The following is a 27,113-nucleotide window of genomic DNA, read 5'->3' as shown; positions in this document are numbered from 1 at the left end:
TGGTGTGTCTCCCAGGTGGCTTGTGGCAAACTGTAAACGACACTTTTTATGGATATCTTTAAGAAATGGCTTTCTTCTTGCCACTCTTCCATAAAGGCCAGATTTGTGCAGTATACGACTGATTGTTGTCCTATGGACAGAGTCTCCCACCTCAGCTGTAGATCTCTGCAGTTCATCCAGAGTGATCATGGGCCTCTTGGCTGCATCTCTGATCAGTCTTCTCCTTGTATGAGCTGAAAGTTTAGAGGGACGGCCAGGTCTTGGTAGATTTGCAGTGGTCTGATACTCCTTCCATTTCAATATTATCGCTTGCACAGTGCTCCTTGGGATGTTTAAAGCTTGGGAAATCTTTTTGTATCCAAATCCGGCTTTAAACTTCTCCACAACAGTATCTCGGACCTGCCTGGTGTGTTCCTTGTTCTTCATGATGCTCTCTGCGCTTTAAACGGACCTCTGAGACTATCACAGTGCAGGTGCATTTATACGGAGACTTGATTACACACAGGTGGATTCTATTTATCATCATTAGTCATTTAGGTCAACATTGGATCATTCAGAGATCCTCACTGAACTTCTGGAGAGAGTTTGCTGCACTGAAAGTAAAGGGGCTGAATAATTTTGCACGCCCAATTTTTCAGTTTTTTATTTGTTAAAAAAGTTTGAAATATCCAATAAATTTCGTTCCACTTCATGATTGTGTCCCACTTGTTGTTGATTCTTCACAAAAAATTACAGTTTCATATCTTTATGTTTGAAGCCTGAAATGTGGCAAAAGGTCGCAAAGTTCAAGGGGGCCGAATACTTTCGCAAGGCACTGTATATGACATCATACAAGATATGATGGCAATGAGTCTGGTGTAATGCTGCCACCAATCTGATTTATAAACCATAAGGGCCAAGGCTAGGTTAAAAATAGCAGGTTCAAATAACCAAGAGAACGATACAATAACTAAAACTCATCAAATCCAACTCCCCAGTTTATTAGACGGGGTGACTACAATACATTGAAACTCATAGAAGGAAACAAGTGGGTTTGATAGCTGGATCTTCAAAGAATATTTCAAGCTGCCGCATGACTGAACCAAAATATAATCTCTGTAAAATATGCCTGAGAAGGCAGCCAGTTATATTTTATTTTTTCAAAGTAATACGTTTCCGTAACTAGTTACAATCTTGTTCAGGTAACTTGTAACTGTAGCAGGATTACCTTTTTAAAAGTAACTTACCCATCACTGACTGAGGTGCATGCTCATAGCTGACACCAGGAAATGTATTAAGTGGCTTGATGAAATAGGGCTTGTCTCTTTCATTTACCACACAGGTATAATTACAAAGAGCAAAGCACTGAGCTGCACCCCTCATGCTTAACAGCTTTAAACAATAACAAGACAGCAGCAATTATCTCAATGAACATTTCTTAAAACACCCAGCCACACCTCTTACTCTTTAAGCCCTGCAAACACGAGGAAACACGTTTCCAGAGAAAATGTTTCCTTGTGTATGCTTGATGTTTCTGTGCTTCCAGAAACAGAAACGTGATTCCTGGAGTAGATCAGGGTTCTACTTTGAGCAACATTTTACCTTTAGCCTATCAGGAGAGACTATGAGCATGAGTCATTGATCATGTGATTGTGCAAGATGGTGGCTTCTGCAGAAGATGACATGGTTTGGAATCCTGCTACAATCAGTCGTTTTTATTGATATGTACGCCGATGCATTATCGTGTCATTTCGGGTTATTCGTGATCCTACAAGCCTCAGCAGCTCCTCAAAAGTGTCTGGCTCCATACCAACAAAACTGTGATAACCGAAGAGTAGCTCATTTAAAAGATTATGTTACGCTCCTCTCTGCTCAAGATTTAGGATCCACTCCCCTGTCCACACGACTCTGTTCCTGTGCGTTCCCCTTCTTTCACAAAGTTTTAGTGCAATTAGAAGTGCAGTAAGGCTTTCCTTCATTTTGGAGTGTGCAGCAGGAATGATCACGTGCTGCTTGAAAAAAGGTTCCAGACAACTTTTGAAGAAACATGTTTCTACATGTATACTGGGCTTTAGAGATATTACACAACGAATATAGCTAGCAGCAATAATCCAGAATCACACACCTCAACACCTGTATAGGGCTTATCCTACCATATACCTACTCACCCTTTACTGCACTGAATTTGCAAAATTTGTCATTTTGCAGTTTCCTCCTGTGATCGAGTGGTTTGCAGTGCTCAGGTGTACAGGTGATGCAGGTGCTCCAGCAACGACAGACACAAAGTTCACGGTTCACAGTTCTTTATTTTCTTTCTTTTGTGCTTGAGACCGTTAAATAATAATGCTGGCTCTACAAAACAATGTGTATTGCCAGCATATATAAACCACGGGGTTCAGTCCCGAAATAATAATACAAAGAACAACACACAACACAGACACTTCTCCTGACAGTGAGTGCTCTGAGTGCAGGTGCGGTGCAAGGTAATACAGTGACAGTCATGCAGTGAAGTCCGGGCTTGATGCTGGCCTGTAGCGACAGCTCCTGGTTCATGTTAGCCGTCTAACAGTGACAAACACAGACAGTTAGTTTCCACAAAAAAACAAAACACTTAACACTCACGATTCGCTTGTCACAGTCCGTTTCCTTTCTTGCTCATTCTCATAACCACATCAAAGGAACAGATTACAGCGTCACAATTATACCCTTAGTCACGCCCCCTGTGATAGCTAGTCCAGTCACGTCTCCTCCAATCCACGACTGACACATCGCGTACCGCTTTAGGGCGATGACTTCGGGCATCGTGACTCCGCCCCCTTCCTGGCTGGCTGGCTTCCGACTGACCCTGGAATGAACTGCCAGACCAACCAGTACGAGGCACTCTGTTCCTGTTATACAGCACCCTCACAGATCGGGAGGGAGATTGTCGACTAGGATTCATTCGCTCTCTGTCACACCCCCCACGCTTTTCCCATGGTTACACTATGCATTTATCGTAGTTGAAACCTCAGCACCAGCTCCAGCAACTGAACGCAACTGACATTGTGCTTTCCAAGGGACTGAAACAGACACAGTCCTGCTGTGCATTCTGAACAGCAGTCTATAGTTTCCAAATCATCATTTTACATATACCTCAATTTATGATTGCCCCACTCATTGCAGTTCCTGTCTGAGGACAGACTACACTACAGGAGCCAGAGGACTAAGGAGTTGGACACTATGCTCGGAGACCTGCACTGCGAGATACGCGGTGAGCAGCACAGCCTTACTAGCGCTGTTTGCGCTGTTGATTTACATAGAGCCGTCACCACAGTGTGTACTGTAATGGAAGTTTTCAAACACCCTTGAACCTAAGTATGGTAAGGGTTATTCTTCCCTTGTCCCTTATTCCAGCCTGCGTGTTGACTCAATGAGGAGACGCTGTAGTTCAATCAAAGACCTTTATTTTGAGTTTGCAAACTGGCGCGCTCAACAAAGTAACACAGACTCTGTTAGCAATAGGCAGAGACGCACACCAAGCTAATTTTAAATGCAGCTTATATAGTTTTCTGAAACATCATACAAGAAGGAAATTAAACAGTGTAACCATATAAGGATTGGTTTTAAGGCTTAAAGGAAGTAAAGGCCATTTAGGGCCGCAGTCACAAGAAAATTGATTCCATTTCTTAGAATCAGAAAAAACAGTCATAAGACAAATGCACGCTAGACACGACAGCTAAAATTAGTTTACTGGTTGCTCCTTGTTACCCACAAAGGTTGTTTACTTTAGATTCTCATTGGTTCGTCTGAATAGAGAGGTTAATAATAAGTCTCTGATTGGTTGTTGCTACTCCTGCCGGTGGGGGCAGTTCAGGCAGACTTTCTAGAAGCTTCTCAACAGTTACATGTGGCGCTGTGCCAAAAGGAAACTTATGTCTGTCATACCTCTAAAAGTATATAAAATATAAAAGAGAAATAAACATGCACAAACTACCCTTTCTATCTTATTTCAGTTCCCAGTATCCTAGAGATACCGGGCAGGGCTAGTTCTTACCCTCATTGTTCCATCTATAAGCTCTTTGTACTGTTAATGCTGTGTCTAGCTTTATTGAGTTATTTAATGCCATTTAGGCAATACCTTATAAGAAAATAATCCACTACATTCCCTCATTTGGTACCGTGCCAACCCGGTACCATAACTAATCATGATATTCTATCATACCTAAACTCAACCCCTCTTCCTCTTTACCTTCAGTGACGAGGAGGGGCATGGTCAAATGTTTAGTGGTGCTAATAGCCCCGTATGCGGGAACACAATACTTCATTGGCTAGCCCTGTAAGTAATCTCTTTTGTTTCTTAAGCACATATTTCAAATAACAGAATAATAAAATAGCAATAGATAAAACCAATAATGAAATAAGCGAGGACCCCTGTCCCACCACATTCCACTAGTCAGCCCAGTCCACTCCAGCACTTTCTCTAGCTAATCCACATAAGATACCCCACCCATGTGATCAGGCATCTGCTAATATCAGTTGACCAACGTTGCCCGCCAGCGACGCCTGCACTCTACTAACTCTCGAGTGAACGTCCATAAGCTGCTTGTTAATGTGTGCCAATGCCACCAGCATACCTGTATGATTGATTGTCTTCATCCATTCTTCAGCATCTTTGTTAATGCCTGTGATGTTAATAGGTGGAGTGGGGTGCATGCTCAGGTGTCCCACAGTCACAACACCCTGCGGGTGAAAACACACAGCCGGCGACATGAGGCTTACCTGGCCGCTACTTCCCACCCTCATGCTTGAGGTGATTGCACACCATGTTCCATTTCTCATCTGAGTATATCTTTCGTACCCTAGCTTTGGTGTACCGTTGCTTTCATCAATTGCATTGACAGGTTAGTGCTGTTAGCACGGTCACACAGAACAGCATCACCAAATTCAATACACTCAGTGGCTTTGAAGTACAGGGTGGCATTTTTGAGCACGCTGATCAACCCATGTTATTTGTGGGACTATAACCCGTGTTCCAATTACTACCCCTAGACTACTATCCCAGTACTGTGGTGGACCCGACCGGTGGTATGTGGCACTATTAAAATAAAACAAATATCTTCATCACATCGTTCAGTACATATCAGTATCCGGTCATATCCCACGCAACACCTGTTCTCTCCAAGCTGTCAAATTTACATCTTCAATTATTGTGTCAACCGTCTTTCACCAGTCATTTGTTCAGCCATGGCCAATCTCTGAATGGCATCACCTGTTTTCAGAAACCGGCCATGGTTTTCATTGTCCTGCTGTATACTATCTATGGAATTGAGGCTTGAATTCACAGCCCCGAACCACCCAGCAATGTCGTCAATCTGACCCCTCCTTTGACGGCCACCTGCGTTATGTTGGTATGTATCCAATTCACGATTAAAAGTTTTATTCAATATTTTAGCTAATAGGCTAAACTCACCACACCTTTTGGTGTAATGTCGATATCTTCAATGTTCATTTTTACCAACGTTTGCAACCAGGTTGCTCCCATCACAAATGGTTTTGCCTCTCCCACAGCTATCAACCTGTCTGGGGAAAGGGCATTAGTGGGGGACATTGAGTGGAGTGGAACTGTGGCTTCATTCCTCCCATACACCATGTATTTTCACAAGTACCATCACACACACTGTGTGCACATTAACACATGTCCAATTGCTTGTTGTATTAGTTTGTTCCTGTTGTCACTGTTTGGCACAGTTTTCTCGTCCAGAGACAGTCCACCTCCAATGACGCATAACTGCTTACAGTTCGGTTGCATATTGACTCATACTGGACCCCTCTTACTGTTAGTCGCCATATCGCAAGTAGAACATTGTTCAAACTGTGCTGGAGTCATTGCATTGTTCTGGCTTATCAAACGCACAGGTTGCCGCGTTCCCTCTATGTTACTCTCGAAGGAAAGTGGTCTTTGTCGTTGTCTAAGGATTCACGTGCAATTCTCCCAGGGGGCCCCCAAAGCTTGTCTCTCTGCACACGCCTCGTTCCACGCCCAGAAGTGTGGAATCCTCTCCGACTCTGGAATGACATAATACCTGGAACACAAATCATGTTACTCTCCGTTGCTGCTCCCGCTGTCTGTGGAAAGAGATATACCGTTAGTTTCGGGGTATTCAGTGTCAGCAAATTCAAACTGAGATGTATCCACGCGGTGGTACCGTTTGGTCTGTGTCCAACGTACTCACTTAACCCCATGTGGGAGCTTCACTGCTACCCTAGTTTGTGTCACCATCAGCACTATGTATTAACCAAACCGTTAACATCTCTTTTCTCTTCTTGTGTCTATTTTGTGTGTCTATAATAGACTGCTGTTTCTGTGCAAGAATGACAAAATATATCTACTGACACAGCTGCTGTTTTGTGGTTAACAGGAAACCGCACTGCTTCCTTAGCCAGTTTCAGCCTCCTCGTTGCTTTTGTGCTTTCGCTTTAGTTGACTGTGTGGGTTGTCCAGTTCTTTTACTTGGTCCTACAACGAAACAATCACCTATGCCTGAGATTACCACAATTGTCACATTTAGGCTCCTGCCCCTGTTTGCAATCTGACCTTTGTGTCCCATTTTACCACAGTTCTGACATGCTCCATCAAATTGTGCCCCACTTATATATATATATATATATTTTTTTTTTTTTTTTTTTTTTTTTTTTTTTACTACTACACATGGTTACTACACATGGTCTACTACCCCTACTACCCCTACTTTGGACACATGGTCAAGACCGTGTGCCCACTTACACATCATGGGGTACCAGGCGCGTGGCAAAATGGGTTTACCGTTTGGCCCCAACCAAAACCCAGACTCGGTTTGGCCCCCTCTGCGTAAACTGTCATTTCCTTTTCCCCATTTTGCTTCTCACGCACTCTTACTGGTAATGCAACTTTATTTATACTGCAACACCTCTCAACCACACAACTTTTAGGAATGCCTATCTTGTTTCTATGTTTTAACTTTCTGTAACATAACCTCTTGTCTTTTTGTACTTTGCCTTTTTCTTGTTAGTTACAGGTTGTGATATTTTTAGTATCGCTTCAATTCTGTTTTTGCACAGGGACTTCCCCTCGGCTGACAACTGGCGGCCTAGACAAGTTACTTCCCCATTTACAATCGGTACATCTATCAGTCTTGCTTGTTTACAACGTGATACATATACATATATATTGTCTTTAACCTACTCACACTTTTACATTACCTTTGAGCCATACCCCTTCTCCTCACATCCACACACACACACACAACCAGACCCGGGTCACTCAATCACATCTCACAAGGAATTCCAGTTACACAACAATGCCACAATCGGCAAAACACTAGACCTTACATGTCCGTCTACCAGGACTTAATTTACCCTCTGTCAAGTCTCAAGTCCTGGTCCAGCAAACACACACAAGTTTTTTAAATGCTTAGTCGAAGTACAAACTCAACTGTTAGCGACTGGATCCACTAAATATTGGGGATGGTAATTAAACATACTCATCCTCCTTGGACAGTCAATAACAGACAAGTCAGCGCGACAATTAATTGCAAATTGTTTATTATGTTAAATCTGTAGTGGGGTCTTTTGGAAGGACTCAGCGTGACAGCCCGTAACACTAATCTTATAAACTTTAATACGCAGCGCAAAGAAAGTCAGTAAGTGTATTCAAAATACAATTCTGACATTCATATTTAAAACAACGTGTGCACATGGACAAACAAACAGAGAGAAACAAACACAAAGGAACAAACTATTAGTTCAATTAACTTTCCCTAACGAAAATCATAGAAAAGGAACAAATTACTGATTCAATCAACTTCTGCGCTTTATGTTCGGGGGTCACTGTAGGAGGCATAGAGACACGTAAACATGAAATAGACAGACAGACAAATAATGCGCATATTACATAATAAGGATCCTTGACTATACTTTTAGTGTACCTTTGTTTCTGCTTTGTCACATTTTACAATACTTACTCAAACCTTCCGCAATCTGCTTCAGCCATCTGCTACGCATTCTGTTGTCCAGCATTCTCTCCTCCTATGACCATATTTGCCGCACCCGTAGCATCTTCCTCTAAATCCTCTCACCTCAAGTCCCAACTCAGTTTCCAACTCTTCTATCATTTTTTTTTCCATCCCTTTGGTTTTTTCTTTAATTCCATTAGGTTGATCTTTAGTTTTTTTCTTTTATCTCGTTTCGTTTTTTTGTTTTGATTTCTTTTGACACTGTACTTCATATATTTTACATGACGAATACCAATCACTTTTCTGGGCCATTTTATTAACCACTTTCTATAACAATAAACTAGGGTTTAAATTTCTTCCTTTCTAACAGTCTGTCAGACTAGGCAAGTCTACAGCATTACTTATTTGTTTCACCTACTTCCTACTTTTCTTATAGCAGCTCAGTGGTTTTGCAACAGGAAACAAAGTAACAGCGCGTATAGCAGATCAAGCGAGAGAGAAGGGGAGAAAGAGAGAAAGAGAGAGAGACAAATGTCAGACAACCAGTAATACTTGGTTATCTATTTTACATTAATCCTTAACCTATCATTCAACCAACGATCGTTTTTTTGCGAAAGACGGTTCAATAACCTTTTTATAACCTAGGTGATTTCAGACAATACACAATACAGTCATTCATAACCCCTAAGGTCCTGGAAACAGGACTTCAATCCTGCCTAACGCGGATCTAACGATGAAACCAGGACACACCATTGACATAAACTTCCGAATCCTTACCAGCGTAACCTGACGGGACAATAACACATTCGCACTAAGATAACAATATATAAAATTCAGACAATACAGACATGATACCCAACGGAGGACCTTCCTTCAAAGTTTCGAGGGACCTTCTCTACTTGACCCAGTAGATATCCAGATATCAATAGACCCACTAGATATCTATCTATCAACAGAGGACCGTCCCTTTACAAAAGACCAAATCCGGTCAAACATCTACGCCCCAAATCTAAAATCTGCAGGCGGAGGCATAATTCACCCATAGCGTTGCCTTGTCGGTCACGTCAACATGTACACAGTCAGACCCAGAGGTGACGAGGCGCCATTCGCACAGTCGCGATCAAATACGTTCCGGTTCGCCGAACACATGATTGGTCCCGTTCCCTTGTTAACGCCGGACATTGAGGTCCCCATTGGTGGATTATCCTCATAAATTTAAGGTCTACTCACCGCAGTCAATCGCAGGCTGATTCGGAGTCCCTTATCGACCTCGACTGGGAACTGATCCTTGGATTTCTCCTCGGTACCTTCCCTTCAATTTGGGTCGAGTTTGGGACCCTGCTCGCAGCGCCAAATTGTAATGGAAGTTTTCAAACACCCTTGAACCTAAGTATGGTAAGGGTTATTCTTCCCTTGTCCCTTATTCCAGCCTGCGTGTTGACTCAATGAGGAGACGCTGTAGTTCAATCAAAGACCTTTATTTTGAGTTTGCAAACTGGCGCGCTCAACAAAGTAACACAGACTCTGTTAGCAATAGGCAGAGACGCACACCAAGCTAATTTTAAATGCAGCTTATATAGTTTTCTGAAACATCATACAAGAAGGAAATTAAACAGTGTAACCATATAAGGATTGGTTTTAAGGCTTAAAGGAAGTAAAGGCCATTTAGGGCCGCAGTCACAAGAAAATTGATTCCATTTCTTAGAATCAGAAAAAACAGTCATAAGACAAATGCACGCTAGACACGACAGCTAAAATTAGTTTACTGGTTGCTCCTTGTTACCCACAAAGGTTGTTTACTTTAGATTCTCATTGGTTCGTCTGAATAGAGAGGTTAATAATAAGTCTCTGATTGGTTGTTGCTACTCCTGCCGGTGGGGGCAGTTCAGGCAGACTTTCTAGAAGCTTCTCAACAGTTACATGTGGCGCTGTGCCAAAAGGAAACTTATGTCTGTCATACCTCTAAAAGTATATAAAATATAAAAGAGAAATAAACATGCACAAACTACCCTTTCTATCTTATTTCAGTTCCCAGTATCCTAGAGATACCGGGCAGGGCTAGTTCTTACCCTCATTGTTCCATCTATAAGCTCTTTGTACTGTTAATGCTGTGTCTAGCTTTATTGAGTTATTTAATGCCATTTAGGCAATACCTTATAAGAAAATAATCCACTACAGTACAAAACAGCAAGGCTCTGGCAGACAGACCCCAGATAGACACTCATGTTGGATAGCTGCTGTAAGACTTTACAGGGTTTTATATTAGTGTTATATAGGACGGTCACACCAGCATTGCCCTGTGTACAGCATACAGCAAGGCTCTTCTCAATACACAGCAGGCATTGCCAGTGCACTAGATTACAGCTCTATAGACACCGTGTTGGGTAGCTGCTGCAGTTCTATACAGGGTTTTCTACTAGTGTCATATAGTGTGGCTGTATTCCTACATGCTTTCACTGTTCTCGTTACACTTTGCCATGCTTTCACTGTGCTCTGTTACACTTTGCCATGCTTTTCCTGTGGTAAGCATTTCTCTGTCCCCGCTGGCCCCTCAGATCTGGAGACGGCAGTGATGACGCAGCTGCAGGAGAAGGTGGTGGAGAAGGGCCCGGTCCTGTACCAGGTGATGGAGTACTCCGCCCAGCTGGACTGCCTCATCTCCTTGGCGCTGGCTTCCAGAGAGTTCTCCTACTGCAGACCGACCCTGTCCACCGAGCACAGCATCAGCATCCGGGACTGCAGGTCAGACTGCAATAAACAGCACTGCTCAGCCTTGCAGAGTATTAGAGATTATTGTACAGCTATGAAGAGTATTGGAGTGTATTGCGCAGTATTGTAGAGTATTGGACAGCATTGCAGTGTATTGCACAGTATTATACACAGGTTTGCAGAGTAATAGACAGCGCATTGCACAGTGTTGGAGGCTTTTTATACAGCATTGTAGAGTATTGTATAGTACTGCACAGTGTTATACAGTCCAGGGATGGAAATAAAGCTCCCATTGCATTGTAATTAGACAGAGCATGATACAGTATAGTGGAGTATTGTACAGCGGTGTAGGTTATTAAAAAGCATTGCACAATATCACAGAGTCCTTTTCAACATTACAGAGCATGCCCTGTATTGTTGAGTATTGTGGAGTATTAGATCGTACGGATCAGTACTGCATAGCACATCACAGTATTATGGAGTAGTGGATTAGAGCATTGCCCAGTGTTAAAGAGTATTGCCACTCCCTCCCTCCCCTCAGGCACCCCCTGGTTGAGATGTGCACTGGCATGTACGTGTCGAACCCGGTGCTCAGCTCTGCAGACGAGGGCAAGATGAAGGTGATCACAGGACCCAACTCCTGCGGCAAGAGCGTCTACCTGAAACAGGTGAGACACAGAAAGGGAGGGGAGGGGGGGAGAGGGCGGTGTGGCTGGCTGTTCATGGCTCTGGTTAGCAGTAATGTCTCCTCTCTCCCCTGTCTCTCGTCTTTCCTCTCTGCTGTCTCTCCTCTGCCCCCAGTCCGCTGTTGGCTGTAATGTTCCTGGGTATGAATGTGTCCCTGACCAGCTTGTATTTGGAGCAGTGCAGTAGGAAGTGGAGCTCCACGTGGCTCTGTGTCAACCCTTTTCAATTGCTAATGTGTGGTCGCTCAATCTATATTTGGTCAGTAGTTGTTTTTGTTTTTGGTCTTTAACTCTGACCAGATATTCTGCCAGGGCGTATGGTTTGTTTAAGCTCTGGTAGCACTCTAATTTATGCTGTGATTTTACTTGGCTCTCCCAGTGTATCAGGTTTTTTTTTTTCAGGGAGGTGGTTTTTTTAGATATCACTTATTATTATTATTTGTTTATTTAGCAGACGCTTTTATCCAAGGCAACTTACAGAGACTAGGGTGTGAGCTATGCATCAGCTGCAGAGTCACTTACAATTACGTCTCACCCAAAAGACGGACCACAAGGAGGTTAAGTGACTTGCTCAGGGTCACACAATGAGTCAGTGGCTGAGGTGGGATTTGAACCGGAGACCTCCTGGTTACAAGCCCTTTTCTTTAACCACTGGACCACACAGCCTCACTGACCACACTGGGGCCTGATTAGAGCAGCTGTTCTGAGGCTCTGTGATGCTGATCTGGTTCTCCTCACAGAGCTTCTCCATCATGTAGTTGATGGTCTTTTTATTTGACTAGCTCTCCTGGCTCTTCAGGGCCTTGAACTGGTAGGAGTCGGGGTTGCTTTGGTTCAGGTGGCTCCAGTACCTCTCTTTTGTACAGTGAGCAGTAAGGGAAAACGTCCAAGCTCAGCTCTACAAGCATTGCTTGGAGCATTTCTGTGCAACTGCAAGATGTTTTTGCAGAATTCTGAGTGTAAGATTTCTGTTGGACTTTTGTCCCAATTACTGTATTCACAGTTTAGAGTGGGGCCCCAGACTTCACTGCCGTACAAAAGGATTGGTTGTATAACTTGGTCAAAGAGTTTGAGCCAGACCGTGATTGATGGCTTTAGGTTATACACCCGTTTCTTTATTGCATGAATGGCTCTGCTGGCTTTTTGTCTCAGTGCACAGACAGCTGGGTTAAAGCTCCCTGATGCACTTATCATTTGTCCCAGGTAGGTGTAATTTGTTGTGTGCTCTAATGTTTTGCCAGCAAGGGTGAACTTGTATTTATCCCTGTATCCTGGCTTTTTTTTTGAAAATCATAATTTTTGTTTTGTTCATGTTTATGTTTAAAGCCCATGTTTCACAATACTGCTCCAGCAGGTTCAAACTCTGCTGCAGCCCGTGCTCTGTGGGAGATAACAGAGCCAGATCGTCAGCATAGAGCAAGCATTTAATTTGAGTGTCATCCAGAGTTACTCCTGGGACAGAGGACTGCTCCAGCACTGTAGCCAACTCATCCACATGGATGTTAAAGAGAGCTGGACTCAGGTTACACCCTTGTCTCACTCCCCTGCCCTGTGTGAAAAACTGTCCTTTCGTTCTTAATTTTGACACTGCTTTTATTTCCTGAGTACATTGATTTAATCATATTGTACACCTTGCCCTCTATGCCACTTTGGAGGAGTTTGAAGAAGAGACCAGGGTGCCAGATTGAATCAAAGGCTTTTTTTAAGTCGATGAAACATTGACATGCTTATTGATAACGGCCTGCAGGGTGTAAATGTGGTCTGTAGGGCGGTGCTTTGGTAAGAAGCCTATCTGGCTTTTACTCAGCACGCTGTGTTCTGTCTGAAAGTTCAGTATTTGGGTGTTAATAATACTGCAGAATACTTTCCCTAAGTTACTCTTTACACAGATACCCCTATACTTATTCGGGTCTAATCTGTCTGTATTTTTATATATTGGTGTAATGAGCCCTTTGTTCCAGATCTCTGGGAAGCAGCCTGTGCTAGAGTTAGAGTTTCACCAGGGCCTCTTTCAGATGGTTGTTGCTGTATTTTAACATCTCATTGCTGATGCTGTCGAGGCCACAGGCTTTCCTGGCTGAGAGGGACTTGTTTGTCTGTCACCTCCTGCAGGGTGATTGGGGCATCTAGAGGTGATTGATTATCTTTAATAATTCTTTCCAGGTTTGCTAATTTATCAAGTAATTCATTTTGATTTAGTTAGATTATTTTTTGGGATTGGTTTGTAAAGTTTTTCAAAATATTGTTTCCAAATATTTCCATTAAGGATTGCCAATTCCTTGTTATTGTTACTGGAGTTCAGATTCTTCCAATTTGACCAGAAAGAATTATTATCAATTGATTGTTCAAGCTGTAATAATTGTTTGCTCACGTAGGCTTGTTTTTTCTTTTTAAGTGTATGTTTGTAATGTTTTAAAGTTTGACAGCAATTGAGTCGTAATTCTTTATTTTGTTGAACTCTATGTTTTAGATTAGGTAGTTCTCTTAATTTGTTCCTCATTGCTTTACATTCCCTGTCAAACCATTTTTCTTTAGGTTTTGTTTTCAGGATCTTAGTAATTGCATTTGTTTTCCTTAATTGTTTGCTGCTATTAGTAATATTTTGCTGAAGTCTCTCACAGCCAGATTGACTCCATTTGCATCAGTCTGATAGCTTTTATGTAAGAAATGGTTTAACATGTGTTTGATTTCGTCACTGTTGATGATTTTCTGGTATTGTAAATGGCTGGTTTGTTTCCATGTATAGGTGGGTGGGAGTTTGTATAGATGTGTATGTGTTTTTACATCAATGTTGGGCTGTGCTGACCTTTTTAAATACAGCACTGTCTGGCTGTGGTCTGACCAGGTAGACAGTGGCCTGACTATGAAGCTGTTAATGAGCTGGGGGTCCATGTCAGTGATGAAGTAGTCCACCACACTGCAGCCCCGAGCAGAGCTGAAGGTGAATCTTCCTAGAGAGTCTTCTCTAGTCCGGCCGTTTACAATTGTACATTCTCTCTCTCTCTCTCTCTCTCTCTCTCTCTCTCTCTCTCTCTCTCTCTCTCTCTCTCTCTCTCTCTCTCTCTCTCTCTCTCTCTCTCTCTCTCTCTCTCTCTCTCTCTCTCTCTCTCTCTCTCTCTCTCTCTCTCTCTCTCCTCTCCTCTCCCTCTCAGGTGGGGCTGGCTGTGTTCATGGCTATGGTTAGCAGTAATATCTCATCCCTCCCCTGTCTCTTCTTTCCTCTCCCCTGTCCCTCCTCTGCCCCCTGTCTCTCTCCCTCTCTCTCAGGTGGGGCTGGCTGTGTTCATGGCTCTGGTTGGCAGTAATGTCTCCTCTCCCCTGTCTCTCTCTCCCCTCTCTCCCTCTCTCTTAGGTGGGGCTGGCTGTGTTCATGGCTCTGGTTGGCAGCAATGTTCCTGCGTCAGAGGCTCACATTGGCCTGGTTGATGGGATCTACACGCGCATGCAGAGCCGGGAGTCGGTGTCAGTGGGTCTGTCGACGTTTATGATCGACCTCAACCAGGTGACAGCGACACACAGCAAGGGAATACGTTGTGGGTACAGTGTCTCTTATTGTAATAGGACATGTCATCTGTGCGAAATTATGTCTATTATATAAAGAGACACCCCACACATGACGTATGAACTTATAATAAATCACAAAAGCTAAAATTGTCCTCTGGAACTACTAATAAGTATATGGTGCGGTCACGCCAGCGTTGCCCTGTATACAGTACAGCACAGCGAGGCTCTGCCCAGCACACAGCAGGCAATGCTAACACATTAGATTACACTTTATAGAGACACCATGTTGGGTAGCTGCTGTAGTTATATACAGAGTTTTACAGTGCAATGTGTGAAAGGTACTGCAGGTATCTGATTCTTAAGAAGGCACTTGCTGTCTGTCTGCCTGAATTTGTTCCTTCTAGTTGTATTTCTGTGTGTTCTGCTTTACGATATCGATGGATTATAAAATAAGTTGAAACAAGGAAGGCATTACTTACTAAAGCAGGTGAGAGGGTGAGGCTGTTCTATTTCAAAAGATTGTCTGTTAAGCCTCACCCCACTATGTTATTGCATCAGTCAATTTGGGCAGATCTCATGTCAAACTACACAATAATACCTGATTTAAGATTGAATGAATCTTAATTTCTCTCCTGTCACTCCCTATTTCCTTTCTCCTTCCTCTCTCCTCTTTTCTCTATCACCTCTCTCTCCTGTCTCTCCTCTCACAGATGGCCTGTGCTGTGAACAATGCCACAGAGAGATCCTTGGTCCTCATTGATGAGTTTGGTAAAGGAACCAACACAGTAAGACACCATACAATTTCCTGAGAACTCGAATATACAAGCATGGTACTGCAGCTGTGTAACTGTTTACCAGTGCCAGGGTAGCTCTCTCTCAATGTTGACTCAATGACTCACGAGTTGTGTGTGTGTGATGTTTTTTTTGGATTATAGTGGTTGTGGCTCAATAAATCATTCCATGAATCTTCCTTGTTGTGCACTTCTGTTTGCTATACTGGTCTCTAATGTCCTGGCTTGAAAGAAGCATGTCATAGTAAAAATGTATTTAAAACATGAAATGTTAGATAGTTTTGCTCTTCCTTGGTCATTTCACCTGACCCCAAAGGCACTTCTAAATTGAAAAGATTTCCTGAGAGTATTATGGTTAACAAAAACCATGTTAGCTATACCATTTTTTTTTTAAACTGCGCATTTGGGATCTATGCAGCTAATGGAAGTAAAAGTTAGGGAATTGTGTCTTTCTGTTTCAGGTGGACGGCTTGTCCCTGCTGGCATCCTCTCTGAGACACTGGCTCCATCCTGGACAGGCTTGTCCCCATGTCTTCATTTCAACAAACTTCCACAGCCTGTTCCAACTCAACCTGCTGCCTGAGAGTCCACTCCTGAGCTACCAGGTACAAAGAGACACCGAAACACAGAGTGTCACAGAGACACTGAGAAAAACTGAGACATACAAACACCGAGAGAGACACACAGTGACACACACAGAGAGACACTGAGAAAGACAGAGAGCGACATAGAGAGACACTAAGAGAGACACAGAAACACAAAGACATACACAGAGAGAGAGAGAACACACATAGAGACACACTGACACACGCAGAGACGTACAACCACAGGAGAAACTCAGACATGGGATATTAAACTGGCAAGGTGCTGGACATTCAGAAAATGCATCTGGAAAGTGCAGCTTATGTTAGGACCCACTAGATTGCAGTATTAGCTATAGCAATTTAAAGAAGGTTTTGAAGGTCCTGTGTTTCATTATACTGCCACTCCCAGACTTCTCTCTCTCTGTCTGTCTTGTCCATCTATATCAGGCCTGCTTTATTGTGATATAAAGTTATTTGACTAAATATTGACTTGAATTTCTTTCCCTGCTTATTACCCCATGATAAGTGGTTGTGAAGTGTTACAGGACACCCTGTAACGTTAATGAGAAACAGTCGTTACCCATGCTATCCTTATTGCAGATTTATATTTTTAAACATGTTCCCACCTCTTAACATTTTTAGTCACACATCATGGCTCATAAATCAAGTGAGCAACACATTTCTCAACAATTACTCGGGAGCGTTCGCCAATAGAAAATAAAAGAAATGTCTTCTAAGGATCACAGTGTATCCAGATCACGCTCCTCCTGCAACAATGCTGGTTTTTCTTTTCCCAAATACGCTACTCATCTCAGTCAGAGCGAAAGCCTTGTTGCAGGAGGGAGCGTGAACCGGATACACTGCCATGTTTAGAACAAAGAATCTTTCCTCTGGCGAACGTTCCAGAGTAAAAGCTGAAAGAAAGTAATCCCCTAGTTAATTTACTTACAACGTGTGAATAAAAAATATCAAAAGAATCGAAAATATGTTGGAAACAAAAATGGTGCGATACGAACAATGGGCACAGCAAAGTTAAAGTAATGTGTTTCCTCTAAACACTGCAGAAGGTCCTTTAACTCTTTGACTGTCATTTTTTTTATTTGACATATACACTGTCTGGCCACTTTATTAGGAACTCTCCACCCAACTGGATTTGGAGATGCCAGTCCCAGTGTCAGATGGAAACTTACCATACCACATCAGTTTCATTTATTTAGCATCCTTCATGTGGAAGCATCCCAGGGTGCGTTACAAAAATATACAGCAAATGAAAAGAGCTCCAAACTGCTCACTAGTGAAAGGCCAAGTCAGACAAATATGTTTTAGGGTTTAAAAAGACTGATTGACTCTCTCAGCATTCGGATAGAACCTGGAAGTGAGTTCCAAAGTGAAAGAGCTTGAGAACTAAAAGCCCTTCCACCGTACGTTTTTAATTGAGTTCTTGGGATTATCAAGAGACCGTCATTGGCAAATCTCAAACTACGAACCTGGTTTGTAAGGAATAAGTAACTGATGCAAATAGGCAGGGCCAGAACCATGAATAGTCTTTTCAGAGAGCAGCATTTTGAAATCAATGCTCTGCTTCACAGGAAGCCAATATTCTGACCTTAAAACAGGAAATACAGCAAATAGAGTTAGTGTGTGTAATTGCTATTGCCATGACATTTTGTATTGACTGCAACCTATTCAATGAGATGGTATTGCAGAGACCTATACATTTAACACTCGATATTGTTCAAGTTAGAAATACTGAAATAAACGTAATACATTCAGTGAGGGATGTTCTCCCATCTCATTGCAGACCCTGGAGACTGCTGTGGACGGGGAGGAGCTGGTTTTCTTCTACCAGCTGAGAGAGGGCGTGTCGACCTCCAGCTACGCTGCCAACATCGCCACCCTGGCCGGGATGCCTGCCAAGATAGTGCAGAGAGGGGTGGAGGTGCGGGGAGCAGACACACATCTCGAGCCAGGCTGTGAAGCAGCGCTGCAACTTCCAATGACATCCATTTTCTGATTCCATGAGAGTGACTGCAGCTAACAAAATATTCCATATTCCACCATGCACATCCATATGTATATTTTATATAGGGCTTCTGTTTTTTGGTTTTTATTAATTTTATTTTTCGGTGCTTATTTTTAGTTATCATAATCGAAATTATTGTTTTCAGTTACTTTCCGAAATGCTTGAGCGTTTTTTTCTGTCACAATATGTAGAGTAACTCGACAGTACTTGCACACTTACTTGTACCTTCTTTCTTTTGCTGTCTTCCACAATGAAATCCTTACGATGACTGGGACATTCTCCTGGGGTTTTTGTGTGTCTAGGCATTTTTTTACATTTCGCCACAATTTGCAATTCTGTTTTAAATTCTCCCTATCTAACTAATATAGCTTTAAATCCCGCGAACAAGCCTTCTAATTTTAATCTCGTTTTAAATCTCGCAAGCAGAGTCTCCAGTAGTTGGGTTTAAACTATTCAGAACAAATCAATGATAAAAGTCAGGAAGGAGGGACATTGCCCAACTGCACTGGGAAAGGTGTTTTTTTAATAGGAAGGGTGAAGTCAACATGAATACAGTAACCATTTCTAGTGTTTTTCCAGTGTTATTGGCTCAACACCAATTTTTTTATTTTTGTATCGGGGGGGGGGGGGGTGTTTTATCGGTTTTTATGGGTTTAAACCAAGTCAGAAGCCCTAATTATATATCCATCTCAAATGTGCAATTTTGAATGAAACACATGTTCTAGCAAATCATATATCATTCTAAAACATCAAAATTCAACAGTAGTGCAGAAAACTGAGAAACAAACAGCTGGAGAGCGCTTAAGAGGCCTTCAGTTACATGGCTTGGGGGTTTGATAGTAAGTCAGCCGGTGTTTTTTAGAGACTGGAGTAAACTCTTTGAAGATATGGCTTGATAACTGGTACTACACGAGGTTAAAGAAATCAGTACACTAGCCATGCTTTCAGACTCTTGCACTGCCTGGGTCATTTCACTCGGAGAGTGAAATTGTCCCCACCCCAACAGATAAGAATAAGGCATAAGAAACTTTGAGCTTCCTTTAACCTGGTGTAGTACCAGATCTCATGTTTTAAAATGAATATACATGTGTGTTATATTAGAACATGTGTTAGTTTATAACTGCACCATTGAGACCTATGTAGCTAATGGAAGTGCAAAATGGCTTATAGATATATGGAATTCGTTTTTAAATATAATTACTGTTCAGAAAAACATGCCTCAGGGTGTCATTCAGACACAGCTGATTGGGTGTGCAGTGGCAGGTGTTGTGTGTTGTTGTTTTTGTTTTGACGCTGTTCCCATACCACCTGCTCACAGATCAGTTTTCAAAGGGCTCCTCAGTTGTATCGGAGATCAGATTATACAGAAATCTGAAAGCTGATGTAAAATCTCAGGCTGTTTGACAATTGTAATGTTCTGGAATCTCAAAATATGCATTCCGGTCTCCTCAGCTTTAATATGCAGAGATGTATGTACTGTACAGCTCTGGCACCAAACATGATTCAGACAGTTCCTCTAGTTTGACATAGACTACAGAGGGAGTATTTACACACAGCCAGCATTAGCAAACACATTTCTTGCTGTTCTGTTTGTTACATCCTCTGGGGGACGGAGTGTTGTACAAGGAGGGCTTTGTTCAGGCCATGTGATGATATATAAATACAACGTGAATCTAAACAAGAAAAATCTATCAGTTAAGATAATTCAGATATACTGCTGTATTTTGACTGCTGTCTTTCTGTGTGCGTGTGTGTGTGTGCGTACATGTGTTTGTGTTCAGGTGTCAGAGCTTTACCGGGCAGGAAAGTGTATCAAGCGCCTGGACCAGTCCACCTCCCAAGAGCAGTTTGACAGGTCAGTGCTCTCGCTCTCTCTCTGCCTAAAGATATTACAGATAGCTTATCATTTTCTGAAGTCTGAACTCGAAACATACTAGGTTACTCTCATGCACCCCTGTACAATTGGGCACCAATCAACGGTAAAGACATTTGTCACAGTAACTTGAAAGCTGATTAGAAACATGTTTTTCTGTGGGGAAAAATGCAGCTTTTCTTGGGTTTCTAGAATCATATTTTAATGGGCTTCATTTAATAACTGCGGACAAAAAATACTTCCACAGCCTGTTATTACACCCACCCCTCGTTATATCGCCCCTCACTATACTGTGGATTCGGATATATCGATTCGGATATATTGGCTCCCCATTTTTTTATAGTCTTAACTGCGCAAAATTAGCACATCACAAACAAAAATACACAAAACAATTAAAAACAAAGCATTAATATCGTACTGTTATCATATACACACACACATTGCACAATAGCAACAAGCCTCCTATGTTGAGAATGGATTCTTTCAATGCAGTGGGTTTGTGCATTCAAGAAAGGAGAGGAACACTCATGAAATTAATTGAAGATTTAAATTGATGAGAAGCAATTACCTTTCGCAGTACAAATTAAAACGGTGTGCAGCTTTTTATACGAAATATGAGAACAACCGGGTTGTGTAGAGGATTTATACTGGACCCTGACGCCCCTGATAAAACGAGGGAGTGGTTGTACAGTATTTGTTAGCCTATTTGTTTTGTTATGGGTCTCTCGCTGTATCGCAGCCCTCGATATATATAGCGGATTTATATCAGACCCTGACACCCGCGATCTATCGAGTGGGTGGTGTAGTATTATTATTATTATGAAGAAGATGATTCAGATCCAGCCTAATTCCTTCTCTGCATATGTGTGTAAAGAGGTCTGTACTGGGGCTACACACAATGACTACTAATTTGAGTCGAATATGATTTAAAAATACTCAAATAGGTTGACTACTTTCCACTTAAACATTTTAATACGTTGTGTAGTTGATAATGTCTGGTGCCCTGCATGTAAGTGTACTGTTTTGGAACACGTTGCTGTTTGCGCACAGTAATTTAAAAAATGCTTGGAATTGCAACTATTTATTAATGCTCTAAAATGTCACATACTTAACGGAAACCTTCACAATTATGCAACGTACGACTGTTGGCTGACTGTCACTTTTCTATTTGACTGGCTGATTATTCAGTGCTGCCCCTAGTCTGTACCGTCCATGTGCGTTGCAGGTGTAAAGAGCTGGTGAACAGGTTCCTGCGCCTGGATCTTGAGGACCTCAGTGTTGACCTGCAGGAGTTCATGAGAACAGAGGTGCTGTTCGCTGCTGCTTCAGTCTTGTAGCGCAGGCTGCAAACAAGGGAATGCCTTTGGTCTTTCATACAGAACTGAATGTGAGAATAGTAGTCTTGTACTAGGAGACATGGAAAGGGGGTCGACTGGACAGCTTCTCTTCCATTAGTGAGAAGACAATATTTTACCACAAGTGACAGAAAGAGGGAGATCTGGACAGACCAACTGATTTATGGGAGAAGACTCCAATCTCGTCATTAACATAAGGGAGTCTTTTCAGTCATCTCATGTACAAGCTACTGTCTTTGTACTATTGAGACAGGAAAACAGGGTTGGGGCTTCACTGAACATATCCGAGAGAGAGAGAGAGAGAGAGAGAGAGACTGGAAGCCAACCCTGTTTTAAGAATACTGCCTTGTAACTAACAGACATGAACCTGGCCAGTCATCTCCCTTTCAATCTCTCTTTTATAGTACAAGATGGTCCTGTCACTCCCTAATGTCATCGTGTTCATTGAGTTATATCAGAAATGCATAAAATGGTTTTCAGTTTAAGGAAATACTCTGTAAAATAAATAAAGTTAAAAAAAAAAAAAATCTTTATTTCCAAATATATGTTTGCACCAAATCCATTTACAGAAATCCTAAAATATACAAGTCCTAAAAATTGTACAATTCAGTATCACTGGGAATTTATTTAACCAGCAACTTCAAAACAAGTACAATGGACAAAGGGAAAAACACAAATAATGCTAAACAGGTATTTGGCAATTTTTAACCCAACCATCCCTTCTACAATTTAAAATGGACTACTAACTTTGGACAAGGTTCAATAAAAACAAACAAAAGCCCTTGACACTTTCGATCACCACTTTGCACGCTCCTTGTATTAACAAACAGATATGCAGTTGACAATAAGACTACATTTCACAAAGCACTTAGTTTGCGGGGGGGGGGGGGGGAGGAAATAGAAGAATAGAAAAAAGGAACAGCCAATCTCTACGTAGGGGCTAATTAAGGCAGTAAAGCTACAAATGCCAGTCTTGTACCCTTCCCTTTTTGTGATGTTTGCAAGTCATTCAGAATGTTTTCCTAACTTCTGTTACACAATTATTAATACTATCTTGAAATTGTGATCTTGCTATTGCGATTGGCTTTTGACTATTTTGAGCTGGGACCAACAGTCTTCCTCATTCCAGTCAGGTCACGTGACCGTGTCACCTTTCAACTCTGTTGGCCAGCGCAGTTGAAAGATCACATTGTCGCATGATTTGAATGTAACAAGGAAACCCCTCCAATTCCGGATTCTCCAGACAAGTACAAAGCCAGATTTAGAGAAAAATAAGGATTCAATACAAATGGACGCAACAGAACCCAGAACTATTCCGAATGATCTGAAACACCATAATATAGAAGAGGCACTTGAAGATATTTACTCTTCAAGGCCTTTCAGCAAAGTTTTGCAAAGGGAAATGTATGTACCCAAATGACAGTTGTAGTCATGCCCACTAAACAAATGCTGCCAATTTTCACAAAGCAGTTTCTTCACAGGTATCTACAGTAAAGAATAAGACCAGTCACTCTGTATAGAGTGACACACGGTTACATTGGTTTTGTAATGTCACCACGGGTGCAGAACAGTACAGGGGGACACATCGTGGCTTTCATTGTAGAGGAAGGGGGAAGAGGGCATCTAGAACTAACTAACTAACAGAAAAAACTGGATTATCCAAGTTACCTATCATTCACATGTCTTGTATTCAACTTTTCCCATATTATTCACCCATCAGCATTCATGGAAGAGCCAAAAAAAAAAAAAAATTCAATTCAATGAGAAAGAAAGTTTAATAGGTCAGGAAGACACTGAAAAGGCAAAAAAGTTATTCTTGGACTGTGTTAACATTCCTTTCAGAATCTAGAAGTACTGTAGCTATAGATGGGACACAGGAAGATGCATATTTTTATTTATTTTTTTATCATTTATATTGCTATTGTGAATGATGTCACTGGTTTACAGCACTCAAATAAAACAAGCGGACAAACGTTCCAGCATGCCAAAGGCATGGACCAAAAAGTCTGTCCGAGATTCTTGTAGCTTTACCATAAACTTCTGACAGTGTGCTGCAGTGCAGGTGGTTTACAGCAAGCTAGTGAGCCACACCGTGACCATGGCAATGCCAGCCAGCACAGAGACACCGACTGTAGCTCCACTGTTGCACAGCTCCCCGTCGCAGCACACCTTGGTTATGCTGTAAACAACCTGCTGGAACACAGTGTTGTTGTTGTTCGTGTTACAGCTTGTTAGTGCCACACAGCCCTTCTCCTGGACCAATAGAAGTGAAGCTAGGGTTTAAAAAAAAAAAATTATATAAATTCATTGTCGATGTTCCTTTGACACCTTAAACCACAGGCATGCCAATTCTTGAAGAGTAGTTTTAACAGTATTGTGTGTTTCTTCTGTGAATAAAGTGAAGTAGGAATAAAATACTACACCCCATAACTGAAATTTCAAAATGAGCCAGCAGTATGTTGATGACCATGACAAACAAGAGTTCTACTCAGATCACTTGAGGCTTTCTTTGTGTGTGTGTATATATTTTTATATAATATATATAAAATATATATAAAATATATATATATATATAAAATATATATATATATATAAAATATATATATATATATAAAATATATATATATATAAATATATATATATATATATATATATATATATATATATATATATATATATATATATATATATATATATATATATATATATATATATACACACACACAACTGTTAAATAGTACAAAAGCACTCTTGTAAAGCACCACAGGTCACTTGTGCAGGAGTGTACAAGTTTAAAACAACCAGACAAATTTAAGCTCATGTAATCAAAACCTGAAAATGATACTGCAATTGTCTGCCAGAAGCCACTGCAGTACTTTGTTAGATTTCAAGGTTAATTCTATAGGGCGAACCACTTCTGGCTCTAGCTGTAGATGCAGTACATACCGGATTTCCCATTCGCGTTGTAGCACTTGTCCGTAGCCCCAGTGCAGTTAATTATACTTTTTGAGCAAATGCCAAACACTCCCAAATCGCATTTGTAACATTGCAGTGCCTGTCCTGGAAGAGAAATGGGTTGTTAGTAAAGGTCCGTGGTACCAGGTTTTACCACAAGTCACCCAAGAGCATTCAGAGTCTGTTAGAAGTTGTAAGGCATTAGAACGGTTATTAATGTCAAAGAATAAATCTGATTTCTGTAAACTGCCACCATGTGAAGTTAACTAAATCACAAATGGTAGAACTATGGGTACCGCTTTGTGGAGCAATACTAACACTCCGTTTAACCTGTTCCTGCAAGTAACTATTTCTAAAAATTGCAGTATTTAAGTGGGTCAGAACAGTAGACGCACACTTCAGTTTGTTTGCTCTTCAATGTTTTATGGTAGGGATGTTGTAAACATTGTAGAAAGAAGTAATATTGGTTTTGCGGCTTATGTCGTACTAAAAAAAAAAAAAAAAAAAAAAAAAGTCGCAACGCTCTGCGCGGCGTCGAATTCCGCATTGCACGGCATTACTTATCGTGCGCTCCTGCAGCAACAATGTGTTAACGGAGTGGTTAAAATGGGGCGGTACACGAAATAAGTGTTATACTGCTACAAAACACCCCTGCCCGGACCTTCATTGCCCTGCATAGTGTTGGGGTCTTGGTTATTTCCTTCTGGAGTTCTGCCTGACTGATCCCACCCCGATCCACGAGAACGAGAGTGCCCTTCCCGGGCGCTACGCAGTGAACAATACACAAGTTTGAAAAACTGGGCTGACACGACAAATTCATAAGCGTATGTATTTTCTGTGCTTTAACTTGCAATTGAAAAAAAATACCATTCAGGCTCGGTTTAAAAAAAAAAAAACCAACACACACTGATTGTATCTAAATATTAGCCAGAGACCTTAAAGTGGAAGTCGGGTAATGTTTTGTAACTTAGGGAGCGTCCCTAATCTTGCTACAACTCAGACATTAATTAAGAAACTGTCCAGACACGTCGCTGAGCTAACAAGCGCCGACAAGTAGAACTGCGACATATGCATTCTTTTCATTTGTAGTTATACGTATAGCCGATTAAGTGAATTCGATTCGTTTGTATGCTTACCACGTTTTGATCTACAACTATTTAAACACGGAATACTGCCAATTTCTAAAAATCACTAAATTAATGACAAGCGCTTCTCCACCAAGACAAACACAGGGATAACGGAACAGGTGGTGGGGTGCAATAATGCGTCACATTTGGAACTCCTATAAAGTTCTATAAGGACAGGGGAGCGAAAATGCTACACCTGGTAACACACCGCGACAATACAATAATATTTGTTCCAGTTGAATTTGAGACCGTTTTGAATTAGCAGAAACGTTAGTGCGGGTTTGGGAGCTGGAGTGAGGTAGGGCGTGGCTCGGCCAAGCAATAAATTGATAATTAAACTAGCATGCCACTTTTAGTTAAACAAGGGGTGTCGAGTTGTTGGTGATAAAAACGCTCTCGCTCCCCGCCCAAAATAAACTTATTTTGGAAAGGATAAAACACAAGTAACACATTTCTAAGTTTAAAGAAAGCGACACATATTTGGCCACGAGACAAAAAATATAAAATGTTAAGTCACTCCAAGTACAAGTTATTAACCACAGGTGGTAGAACTTCAAATTAAACAATTAACGTTCAGATAAACAAACAGCAATACAAGTTACTTGTGATATTGTTTTAAAAATACGAGATTCGTTTAACAAGTGCAATAAAATATGGAAAAAAAACACATTTTCGCACAATGCGAGCCCGCTTTTAAACACGTTAACTTCATCATAAAGATATGCCTATTACCAAACTAGAAGGATGATTTAAATACAACAAACTATAGTCATAAGCCTCCATTCGTGTGAGGCGCACAGGTCTATGCAAAACTAAGATTAGACGAAGTGCAATAAATAAATTAAATAAATAAATTAATTAAAATATTAAATAAAACCTACCCATTACCACGCAGGCCAGCACCAATGCCCCGACAAACATAATCTTGTTCATTTTTGTTGGGTTATTAAGCTTTTTCTTATTAAAAAAAAAGGAACTGTTTTTCAAAAAGTAACGTCGTTACTGAAGTCCACAAACAACTGCCTGTACTCAAACAAATTCACCAGGTATCCTGCCACGACTCTCTCTCGTCTCACCCACCGCCCCCCGCTATTTAAACTCCCCGGTGACATCACCTGTCACCAATCGATTCCCTCCCTTATGACTGCGTGCGCGCACTCGCCCAGGGAATGGGCATTTAAACCACGGAGTGAGTGATGGAAAAACCGAGGAACGAGAGATTGAGAAAGAAGGAACGCGTGTGTGAGAGAAAGAGGGGGGAAGAACCAGAGAGAGAGGGAGTTTTTAACGAGCACAGAAAACAAGCAGATATCAAAAATAAACTTTAACGGTGTAAAATTAAACTTCATTTTTTTTATTTTTAGATATCATGTTAGTTGTTCTTTTGTTTTTGTGATTGCCGTTACAATGTAATTTTAGTAGTTTCTTATAGTGCTGTTATACTGCAGTTACAGTGTAATTCTAGTACCGTCTAGTCTATTGAGGGTAAACTGCAGTTATAATGTAATTCTACCACAGTCTAGTCTAGTGACCTGAAACTGCAGTTACAGTGTAATT

At 41.4% G+C, this 27,113-nt stretch overlaps 2 protein-coding genes across 2 annotated transcripts in view; one reads left to right on the top strand and one right to left on the bottom strand.

Annotated features, from left to right (window-relative positions):
• LOC117964866 (mutS protein homolog 5-like) overlaps positions 1-21,954 on the top strand; it is a 36,877-nt gene extending 14,923 nt beyond the window's left edge. Inside the window, exons 17-25 of the mRNA XM_059010942.1 lie at positions 3,142-3,229; positions 10,505-10,691; positions 11,200-11,326; positions 14,697-14,846; positions 15,559-15,633; positions 16,101-16,244; positions 18,025-18,162; positions 20,028-20,101; positions 21,345-21,954. Of these exons, the coding sequence (XP_058866925.1) occupies positions 3,142-3,229; positions 10,505-10,691; positions 11,200-11,326; positions 14,697-14,846; positions 15,559-15,633; positions 16,101-16,244; positions 18,025-18,162; positions 20,028-20,101; positions 21,345-21,456 (1,095 nt within the window). The 3' untranslated portion in view covers positions 21,457-21,954. The remainder of the gene's footprint in view (positions 1-3,141; positions 3,230-10,504; positions 10,692-11,199; positions 11,327-14,696; positions 14,847-15,558; positions 15,634-16,100; positions 16,245-18,024; positions 18,163-20,027; positions 20,102-21,344) is intronic.
• Positions 21,955-21,980: 26 nt separating this feature from the next.
• On the bottom strand, positions 21,981-26,634 carry LOC117433693 (sperm acrosome membrane-associated protein 4-like). Its single transcript, XM_034056125.3, has 3 exons — positions 26,438-26,634; positions 24,421-24,534; positions 21,981-23,747 (listed from the first exon to the last, which is right to left on the bottom strand). Exons 1-3 carry the CDS (start codon positions 26,487-26,489, stop codon positions 23,542-23,544), a joined length of 372 nt encoding a protein of 123 aa, XP_033912016.3. The 5' UTR covers positions 26,490-26,634; the 3' UTR covers positions 21,981-23,541.
• Positions 26,635-27,113: the final 479 nt, after the last annotated feature.

This window comes from Acipenser ruthenus, chromosome 41, assembly GCF_902713425.1.
Source record: "Acipenser ruthenus chromosome 41, fAciRut3.2 maternal haplotype, whole genome shotgun sequence".
Taxonomy (NCBI): domain Eukaryota; kingdom Metazoa; phylum Chordata; class Actinopteri; order Acipenseriformes; family Acipenseridae; genus Acipenser; species Acipenser ruthenus.
The sequence above is the reverse complement of the archived record's forward strand: the minus strand, read 5'-3'. Positions and strand labels throughout refer to the sequence as shown.